This window comes from Gadus chalcogrammus, chromosome 10 (genome assembly GCF_026213295.1).
Source record: "Gadus chalcogrammus isolate NIFS_2021 chromosome 10, NIFS_Gcha_1.0, whole genome shotgun sequence".
Lineage (NCBI taxonomy): Eukaryota > Metazoa > Chordata > Actinopteri > Gadiformes > Gadidae > Gadus > Gadus chalcogrammus.
The window spans coordinates 20,492,467-20,503,743 of NC_079421.1; the positions used below are offsets into that span (position 1 = coordinate 20,492,467).

At 45.3% G+C, this 11,277-nt stretch overlaps 1 protein-coding gene across 1 annotated transcript in view; it reads right to left on the minus strand.

Annotated features, from left to right (window-relative positions):
• The window catches only part of pde6a (phosphodiesterase 6A, cGMP-specific, rod, alpha), a 32,152-nt gene continuing 20,875 nt past the window's right edge, over positions 1–11,277 (minus strand). Inside the window, exons 18-23 of the mRNA XM_056601209.1 lie at positions 10,315–10,422; positions 10,121–10,184; positions 6,701–6,775; positions 4,436–4,519; positions 2,496–2,664; positions 1–1,875 (exon numbers count right to left, since the gene is read on the minus strand). Coding sequence (XP_056457184.1) covers positions 1,829–1,875; positions 2,496–2,664; positions 4,436–4,519; positions 6,701–6,775; positions 10,121–10,184; positions 10,315–10,422 — 547 coding nt within the window. The 3' untranslated portion in view covers positions 1–1,828. The remainder of the gene's footprint in view (positions 1,876–2,495; positions 2,665–4,435; positions 4,520–6,700; positions 6,776–10,120; positions 10,185–10,314; positions 10,423–11,277) is intronic.

Here is an 11,277-nt window from a genome sequence, read left to right on the forward strand (position 1 = left end):
TACTCCTTTATTATCGGCTGAGTGGGGTTCTTTAAGAAGATGTCAGCAGACTAGAGGTGGTACAGGTGTTATCGTTTATTCACTAGAAATGCTCCTCCATCCACATGTTAGAGGCCCCCCCCGCGATGTGAACATCAGTAGGCATGTCGACGAGCCGAAATCCATCCCTTTATGAAATCACATGGTGGGAGTTTCTGACCAGCTGGAAGGAATTTACTGGTGGATTGTAACAACTGCTAAGCTTGGAGTTGATCTGTCAATATCAGATCTGAGTGGACACTCCCATGTTGCTATTGCAATGGCTCAACATGACACCCGGCTGACGCAACGTACGGAGAAACAAACTAATTTGTCACTACTTTGTACATTTGGGCGCAAACTCATATCAGGACCTGATAAAGTGCAACACATTGTATGTTGACATGCAATGTAACAGTGTTTTCTAAAAAGCCTTCACGACAGTTTACTGTAAGATCTAAATGCCACAAAATAAGTAAAACAACAATTAAACATAATGAATTCACACTCTGTCTGTATAATTTAGCTTTCTGGTCTGACCTATTGCTCACACAAGTGAAATCTATGTGGTTACACCAAAAACACTAAAAAGGAAAAACAAATAGTATTTCATTAATTGATTCTGCGTTGACTTATTCCCTAGTAACAACCAGAGCATTAAGCGATGCACCAGAATAATACAGAGACAGCCTGTGCATCATACATATTACTCCAGCATCCTAACTCATAATATTACCGTAGTCCTTCATCGAGAGCGCATATTAGCTGTGACAGTTATAGGGCTTGGAAACACCCGAGACTGTGTTGAATTCTGCGACTCGCTCAACTGTGAACGAGAAACTTTGCGCTCAATTTATTCAATTTGTGTTTAGTTATTCAGGCGTAGTCGCTCCGATTTGTTGCATCTGGAAAGCGACAGTGTTTTTTCAACAAGCCAAACCCTGCAGATTTCTAACGGGTGTTTTGGAGTTAGGGATTAAAAATCACAGCGATCAAACAGACTTACTTCCTGCAGTGTTGCATGTTCATAATCTGTGTCTCCTTCTGATCAAGGATATATTTCTAGCGGTGTAGACATATGTAGAAGTTATTCATAGATATCTATCGTTATTTATAGACCTAATGTTTATTGTTATTTATATGCAGGGTGAAGGGAGACTTTAAAGATGACATGAAATGGAAAACGACTTGCCCTTGATCATCTACTCATACTCCATCACCAACAAAGTTAGCTAAAGTAGTCGACTGGAATGGAACATTTCAACCAATCGCAACACTGATGGGGCCAGCTCTAGAGTGAGACTAAGCCCTAGGTTCTCCCACACCTGCCAATTTAAACCTGAATGATCTCACCCCTCCAACATTTCTAGTCCCCCTATATAGGCCTACATAATCTAGTCTTTAGGTGGTTTGAGTCTCAGGTGAAGGCTCTTTGGGCTAAAGTGTATTTCCATGCAACTACTTACAAAGAGCAAGATTGTCTCAATTCCATTTCATGTTGCCTTTGAAGCGTGATAGAGATTCTATTCCAGAGCCCATCAAGTACTTTGTCTCCAACCACGGCTGGGAAATGTAAAGTTGAACAGGATCAAGACGTGGAGTGGAATTGATGGCTTTCTGCAGTCCGGCTAATGAGTTCTGAGGACGCTGCCACAAAGTTAAGTTAGCAGAACACGTGATGAAAGGATAGATGTGTCTAACTTCATATTGAGAGAGGGAGATGGATGAGGGGGGGATGGTCTTGTTAGCAGGTGTTTAGCAGGGTGGATCGCAGGCTGGAGGACTAGGTCAGGAATCTCTCCCTCTCTCTCTAGCTCAGAATGCACGTCTTGGATTGTGAACCCTCGGCAGCACCGGCTTTGGACAGAAAGAGAGAGAGAGAGAGGGAGAGATGAAACCATTAGAAGAAAGAGAGAGGGACATGATAAGAGAGAAGGGCCCAATCCCATTTCTCCCCCTTACCCCTTCCCCTTACCCCTTCAAAACAAGGGGGAGGGGTAAGGGGTAGAAATGGGATTGGGCCAAGGAATCATGATGAGAAAGAGAGAAAGGAACCTCAACAGAATGAATACAAACACACTATGAGAATGAAAAGAACATGATAAGGAAGAAACGTTGTGAAGAAAGAAAGACAAATGATAAGCAAGAAACATGATAAAAGAAACATTTGAAGAAAGATAATAATATGTATGACAATAAAGGAGGAAGGAAAGGAAGTAAACCTGATAAAGAAAGTAAGACGATAAAAAAAGGTACATTGATACATTAGGTACCACTGCACAGTTGCATATTTCTATCTGAACGTCTTTATGATGGAGTGTACTGTATATCGTTGAGGAAACTCTTTTTCACAATAATATTAGGTTAAAGGTAAACATTTCTGGTTTGATGGTGTTGATGAAGTATGAGTACTTGACCAAAAGGTTAATGAAACGTTGTGCTGAATGCCTACATAGTCAGCCGTAAAGATGACCCACCTTGCTTGGCGGCAGAACCTTTCTGGGCCGCCTCCTCCTTGGCCTTGTTGGCCTCCTCTATGACGGCCAGCTTGGCCTCGTGCACCTCCTTCAGGGCGTTCCACTCCTTCCTGTTGTTCAGCAGGCGCTCCAGCATGGGAGTGATCTCAACGTGGAAGCGGCTGAACTCCTGAAACATAAGACGGGATATTGCTTGTTTTGTCCTAAAGGATTCCAAATTATAGAAGGCCAAAAGTAACAGCTACAGTAAGAAGGAAATCCAAAGATACAATGTCCGAATAACGGGTTCAAACATCTTGTCCAAGGTTAATGGTAAGATCACAGAAATGTTTGAGCGTGTCAAATTTCTTTATTTTTTATACATAACCAATCAGAAGTACAAGCAATGTATAATGTTTGAATAAAATGTTCACTGATTATGTCCATGATATTTCACGTAATTTCACAAAGTTTTCAAAAAAAAAAAAATTCAAAAAGTTATTGCACAGTCGGCTGTTGCATTAACAGTACATTATTAACATTAACATGACATTATTACTGTATCACACATGAAAGAGAGCTGTAGATGATCTGTGGAACGTCGTCGGGGTATCTGAAGGTGTCTGAAGGTGTCTGAAGGTGCTCCCCCAGCGCATTGTGATGAGGTTGAGAGTCATTGTCCACGATGCGTCCTCCTCTCGGAGCTCATCGATTCTGCTACACTATTCTCTACACTATGGCAAAGAAAATTGCACTGGCTACCACAGACTGCCACATCCATCCCCTGGATGGAGACAGGTGTGAGGGGTTTTCCCTCCTTCTGAAGTCCGCCAGCAAGCCCTTGGTCTTGACGGTAATCATCTGAAGGTGGTTCAGTCAACATCACTCTAAAAGGAGTCCACAACGCCTCTGTACTCATCCTTTCCCTTTCTGCTGCAGCCCACAATTGCAGAGTAGTCTTGAGAATTTGCAGGAAGCCGGACATGGAGTTGTAAGTATAATCCAAGTTGAACAGGGTAAACGGAAAAGGTGTCAGGACCCTATGTTGCCACCAAAGGGCCAGACACTCAACCCGAACATACTGTGGCTGACCATTGAGGTAGTGCACAATCCATGACATCAGGGGAGATTCTGCTGGAGTCACTGTTAGCTTGCTCGCTAGCAGGACAGGCTAGATGTTGTTGAGCACGCTTTAGAAATCAAATAACTTGACTCTCACAGTGCTACCCGGCCTGTCTATGTGAAGCAGGAAGATGATGGCATCATGCTCTTGGGCTGCTAGGCAAACGGAGGTCAAGTGATGGTTTAACCAGGGGAACTAAGTGTACCAGAACCAAGTCTCTCAAGGGACTTCATCACGTTGGGTTAGTCTTTTCGTCTTTGATGGCACTAGAGCAGCACACCTTCTTTGGTAAAGGAACAAAGTACACAGCACAGCGACCCTCTAAGTACTCACTCTCAGGTGGTAGATGTGCTTGAGTACTCTGCACCAATTCACATGCTCCACATTTATTGTAGAGGCTCTCCTGGGAATGTCTCCTCCGTTGCCACATTTAGCTTGTCAGCTTCCTTGATGGTAAGTGTGGCTGGAGTGGTACTGTATTTCAAGTTCTGATGATATCCTTATGGTCTCATCTCAGGCTGGCTCTCAAATGCAGATGTTTCAGACTGAACACCAATGAGTGCATGTGAACATTTAGTTCTAGGATGGGACCATTGATTCCTTGCACCACCAGTGTGGAATATGTACAACTCCATTTGGGGTGATTGATCTACCCACTGGTCTGAGAAACCCATTAAATAATAAATACTATTTGACACCAGTTTGAGGCTCTTCCATTCGCCCGGTCCTAGCACTGGCCCCTGTGTTGGAGGTGTGTATGGGTGTAAGGGGGAAGGGTTGAGAGCAGAGCAGGGGTGTTGGGTTATTGTTGTCGATGTGGTTTTTGTCAGAGTCTCACCTTGTAGACGAATGCACAGACAAAGTCGATGAAACCACACTGCATTTTAGGAAGATCTGCAGACTTGGTCCTGTCCATCATGGGCTAGAAAGGGAGAGATAGGAAGATAGGGAACGAAGGAGAAGGGAGAGAAAGGAAGGAGAGATGAGAAGAGAGGAAAGGAAAGAAAAAGGAGTGAAAGAGTGAAACCAGGAACTAAAAGTGATTATATAACAAGACATTATAAATTGTGTTTTATGATCAAAACCTTGACCAGCAGAGCATCAGATGGTATAAACCATTGCATGTCACATCATGTGTCCCTATACCTGTTTTACCAATCAGAAGTCTCTGTCAATTAGTTAAATTCCCATTTATTCTTGAATTAATGCTGATAACATTCACCCGTCCACCCCACTGCTTCAGAGAGGCTGTCGGCTAGGCCTTGACCTATGACCTCTGACCTCTGAAGTCACTGGAATAGCCAATTAAATGCCGGTGGAAAACATCAACGGATAAACCAACCTTCAATTAGTGTTGCACTGCTCGCGTCAATTAAATATCAACTAAGACACACACACACACACACACACACACACACACACACACACACACACACACACACACACACACACACACACACACACACACACACAGCCTCCCCCCCCCCCCCTAATACACACACACACACACACACCCTTGCATGCACATCTCTCCCTCTTTCTCTAACTTTCTCGCTCTCTCACACACACAAACATGCCCTTACACACACACACAAACTCATGCGCACACACACAGACACTCATGGGTGACTCATGCCAGCCTTTAAGGGAATGCATTCTGAACTTTGCGAATTTGGACAACTCACATTGGACGCAGTTGCAGGATAATTGCTCCCAATTCTAAACGACAGTAGTGCAAAGCAAACTCTTTTCACCGTTTTCCCCCCCTTTACGTCATTCATTACTTTGACCATATACTGGTCCCTTTCATCGCGGACATGAATCTAAATAGACTCTGAGGCCCCGGGGGGGCCAAGCGAGGGAGGAAGAGAGAGAGGAAAGGCTAGAGTGAGGGAGGAGAAACATAGAACCGGTAAGAGACAGAGAGAGAAAGAGAGTGAGTGTGTGTGCAGGGACATTGTGGCTCTGCCCCTGGCCCACTGTGCTTGTTCTTTCTGAACCAGTGCACACCATCACGCACTTCCAGCATAACACACACATTTCTCTCTTTAGTCCCTCTGCCTCCGCCTCCTCTTCCTCCGCCTCCTCCTCCTCCTCGTTCACCTCTTCATCCCCCCATCCCCTCTGGAACCTTCTCCTATTGTGTCTTGGTCGTTGATGATTCCCCCTCTCAATGATTTCTATTAAGCCATCTCCCAATCTCTCTTTCTCCTTTTGCACCACGTTTTGTTGATTTCCTTCAAGGCCTGTAAGAATCCATCCCCCCCCCCCCCCCCACACACACACACACACACACACACACACACACACACACACACACACACACACACACACACACACACACACACACACACACACACACACACATAAACACAGGCACACAGTGGGACTGAGGCGTTGAGTTTGCTCGTTCGGTGCAGTACTTCAGATTCATCGACACATTTGTGTAGATGAAATCGATCGTTTTATATCGATCTTGCTATGCCTCTTTGGCTCTGTCCCCCATACTGAAGCTTATCGTATCTCTTTCCATTCCTCTCTATCTCTCTATCCATCTGTCTATGCACCTTTTATTCCACCCCTCTCTCCTTCTCTTCCACCTCTCTGTTTCTGGTGAGGGTTTGACACCTCGATGTCTCTCTGGGCACCCTTCTCCAGCGCTCTGTCGCCTTATCCATCATTCTACACCACATCCTTATTTCCCCATCTCTCCTATCTCTATTCACTCATCCCGCTGTCAATCAATCTTCACCTCTCTATTGCTCTGGAGAAGCTGTTCTCTAAACCTATCCCTCTCTATCACTCTTTATTAGAATCTCTCTCTCTCTCTCTCTCTCTCTCTCTCTCTCTCTCTCTCTCTCTCTCTCTCTCTCTCTCTCTCTCTCTCTCTCTCTCTCTCTCTCTCTCTCTCTCTCTCTCTCTCTCTCCTCTCTCTCTCTCTCTCTCTCTCTCTCTCTCTCTCTCTCTCTCTCTCTCTCTCTCTCTCTCTCTCTCTCTCTCTCTCTCTCTCTCTCTCTCTCTCTCTCTCTCTCTCTCTCTCTCTCTCTCTCTCTCTCTCTCTCCAGAAGGTGTGGTTGTGTTTGTGCGTGTGTCTGTGCCTTACAATAGGATTCTGTTCCAGAACGGTTCTCTCCAGATCTCCCTGCTCCCAGAACTCTGCAGCCACGGCCAGCGCCACCTGTAGTGGGGGAGTGGGAGAGCGGTTGAAAAAACTGACTTGTTAAATTGCATTTTTGACATTGATGTCTTGGGGAATGTACACTTGCTTGCCCTCCGATCAAAAATGGACAGAATCGTATTGCGTGCATTTTGGGATTTTATTTTATTTTCATTGTCTCGTAATTATATGCAAATGCACCAATTCATATTTTACAAAATAATTCCAAAATACGTCATGTTGCATAAATATTCAGAACTATCACAACACCATTTCCCAGGTACAGGTTAAGAAAGACGAGTTATAAAAGACGAGGATACGAGTGAAGATTAAGAAATCAAAATACAACAACATCTCCGCTCTCTGTGTAGTATGTCGCTATCTCTAACATCGCAGATTAGTAGTCCGACCACGTGTGTAAGACTTTACATCATTTGTAGTCCGTGAATGTCATACTCTGATACGAACAACCTGATAGGAGTTTGGGTGAAGAATACAGATACATAAATAATGCATCTCAAGGCCTGTAAGAATCTATCCCCAGCCCCCCCCTCCACGCACGCACGCACGCACGCACGCACGCACGCACGCACGCACGCACGCACACACACACACACACACACACACACACACACACACACACACACACACACACACACACACACACACACACACACACACACACACACACACACACACACACACACACACACACACACACAAACTCAACTCAGGCGTTGAGTTTGCTCGTTCGGTGCAGTACTTCAGATTCATTCATAAATTCTATTTATAAAATCTCCATAAGACAGTAAAAGCCATCTTCCCAGCGGGGGGGGGGGGGGGGGGGGGGGTCTCCTTTTTGGTCAGCCAGGTTGTATTTGACACTTGGATCCTTTGGGGTGGGGGGACTGCGTTGACGGATTATGAGGATGAGGAGGAGGAGGAGGAGGAAGGGGCCGACCACCTGAGTCATCCGCTGGCACGATGATTCACCGCTTCCTGTGGCCTCCTCCTACTCCTACAGTCTGTCTCCCAATGACACCCGCACTGGAGACGATTAAAATATGGCTGATGCCGTGATGCGAGTGACGCGTGTGTGGCGACGCGTAAATCCTCTGGTTCCAGTGGGAATGTGGGCACATCTTGTACTTTGATGCACAGTGTTCTGCGTGTGGGGGCGGGACATTGGATTGGCATCACAGTTTTTCAGGATCTTCTCTCTGGGTAAATAAATGGAAATGTTCAAAAGTGGCTGCCGGAGTTCCGTGGGCTGAAAAGTTGCCTATAAAGTCACAGTTTACTTTAAGAAGAACTATCTCAGCAGGATGGTTATCCTGACAGCATGTAGTCACCAGCCTGAGTTATAGTTGCTCTTCTAAGATGATATGCATTGCCAGTAAAATGCTGTCATTACAGTTACATAGGCCTAAGTACTGTCTATTTACAGTATTTTAAACAATTTGTATTTCATTTTTATTGAAAGGGTAACATCGTCCTAAATATACACTCTGTACTTTAATGCTAGTCCTTTTTTTTGTTGTGTTATTTGTATTTTAGTCTGGTTATTTGTATTCTATAACACTATGCTGCTCCGCCAAATACATATTCTGTCCCTCATCGACTAAACGAAAAATATCCATTTCACTGGCAGTTCCACCTTAATACCACATACACACAACCTCTACATGGCCATGAGAGTTTGTGTGTGTGTGTGTGTGTGTGTGTGTGTGTGTGTGTGTGTGTGTGTGTGTGTGTGTGTGTGTGTGTGTGTGTGTGTGTGTGTGTGTGTGTGTGTGTGTGTGTGTGGCTGTTAGTGATATGCACGTATATACACACTCGGGCCACCTCTCTGGGTAAACAGGAGCATAAAGGAATGACATAAATATGAATTATAGCGGGGGCTGGCTAAACAGTCCAACACGGTGGCCCTATTCCACCGGGCCACCGCGGAGAGGAGAGGGAGGGAATGGAAAGGGATTTGTGGCTGCTGGGAGGTAATGGGGAGGAGACGACGATGGGATGGAGACGGAGGGGTGAGGAGGAGATGGCGGTAGGGTGAGGTAATGTGGAGGAGGTGATCATGAGTCGATGGCGTTCCTGGTTGGTGAGGAGGTGATGGGAGGACATCGCTGGGGGTAGGAAGTCCGTGGGAAGACAGGGTATTGGTAGAAGATGCGGGGAGGCGTGCTGGGAGGAAGCGGAGGTGACCATGGCGATGGGAGGGGTTGCGGGAGGGGGATTGGGCGTGGTGGGAGGAGGTGTGAGGGGTGGCGTGGTGGGAGGAGGTGTGAGGAGGCGATGTGGGGAGGAGGTTTAAGGGTTTAGAGGAGATGTTGGGAGAGGGTGCCCTCTTGGGAGGTGGTGGGGCGGAGATGATGGTTGGTTGTTTAGAGGAATTGGTCGTGAAAAGGAGGAGGAGGGGGTGAGGAGCTTGTAGCTGTGATGGACAGGCTGTGCAGAAGCAGTCAAGAGAATGACTAGTGCCTCTAAAGTGTCATTCTCTCCATTTTGCGTGTGTGTGTGTGTTTGAAATAGGAAAATCACAGTGGGTTGTTGGAAGATGTTGGGATGTATACAAGGAGCCAATAAACACAACCCCCACACACACACAGAACACAAACAAATACACAAATGCGTGTTTGCGTGTGATCCCACACGGTAATCTCCCATGTGTTTTGTGTGTCTTTTATTACCTTTATACAAACATCTTTATGCATACACATAAACAGAATTTGGTAAAGTTAGCGCTCGCACAGGACACGGTCAAGCAAACCAAACAATGTATCATGTAAGGCTGTTGACCGGGGTTCTATTGGACAGATAATTAGAGGGAAACTCATTGCATTTCCTTGTTGCGGACAATAATAACGGAGCAAAAGCAACTATGTGTGGTCTGAGTTATTTTCATTTTGCTTCGGTGTTACAAATTCCAGAAATAGTTTTTCTAAGTGACCACAAGCAATTGCTTTATATTAGTTGTCCCACCATGCGTTTATTATGTTTATTATGTCCAGTTTGGGGAAAATGTGTACATTCAACCCACAATCCATAACTTTTTGGTTAGCATCCTATAGTCGGGTTCTAGCCCTGTTTTCAGGCAGAACAGAGTTTGTTTGTTTGATCTGCTCCAGAGTTCGAAGGAGCATTCACACCTCCCCAAACAAACATAGCTATTGAGGGAAGCACTCCAGGGTACGAATGAAATGGAAAAAACGGCTCAGGTGTGAAAGCACACTAAGACACACAAGCACACACACATATATGCACACGCACTCACACAGACACAAACAGACAGACGCACAGACAGACACTCACACACGACAGACACACCGTATTCACCCCCCCCCACCCCTCATCACGGTGTACCTTGCTCTGGATCTCCCAGGGTTTAGCGATGGCAGACAAGTCACACGCTGTCATCATCATCGCCCTGGGGAGATGAAGCAGAACAGTGGGTCTGAGGACCTTTTGTAGGTTTTTGTAGATTGTACAATGTGTGCGTGCATGTCTGTTTGTGTGTGTGCGTTGGTCTGCATGTGTGTCTGTGTGCATGATCTCACATGACAATCTCCTTGCGTGTGGTCTCCAGCATCATGTACTTGGTCCAGTCGTTCCAGCTCTCGTAGGTCTTGGACTGATCCACGATCTTCTGGAACATAGTCCTCTTCCTGCACCGCAAACGCACAAACACACTTCCTCATAGCACGTACTGTAACACAAACGCCATTCCGCGTAGTATTTCCTGTAGCACAAAACCCTTACTCATACTTCCTGTAACAAAAACACACTTCTTGGAAGCACTTCCTGCCACACAAACACACTTCCTGGTACAAGCCTACTTCTTGTAGCACAAACCATTTCCTAGTAGTGCTCCCTGTAGCAAAACGCTCTTCTTGACATTTATGTTTCTGGCTCTTTCTCAGTTCCCTATCAGTTTGCTAATTGACCCGTTGTTTCTATGGCATGATACTTTATCTGATGGGTAAACAGTAGGGTTTTCTAACAGCAGCAGGTTCAGGGATGGACAGTAAAGAGCTGGAAGATGGAGCGATGGTGATGGATGTATTATAGCGATAGATGGATTGAGAGAGAAAGGGACAGACGGGATTTGCCTGAAGGATCAGGTGAGGGAATTGCATTATTCATCCATAAAAGGACATCACTTTGGAGCGAGGAAAATTGTGATCCAAGGTCAAATGCATTCCTTGTTATGGCACAGATTTAATGATTAGATGATTACACTGATCAGCCTAAGAAAAATGTTAAACAATAATGGCAATTATTCATGAGGGATTTGTTTGTATCAATTAATAAAAGGGCTCCTATTTTGTTGTGAGAGGATTTCTCATTCCATTAGGTGTTTATTGATTTAATAGATATATTGATGAACAGATGGAGCAGATTAACAGTAGCTTGTTGGATGGGTAGAAACGTGAGTTTGGGGTCGGCTTAGCTCAGGAGGTTGACTTGTAACCGGAAGGTTGCTAGTTTGATTCCAGGGTCCTCCTAGCGTGTTGATGTGT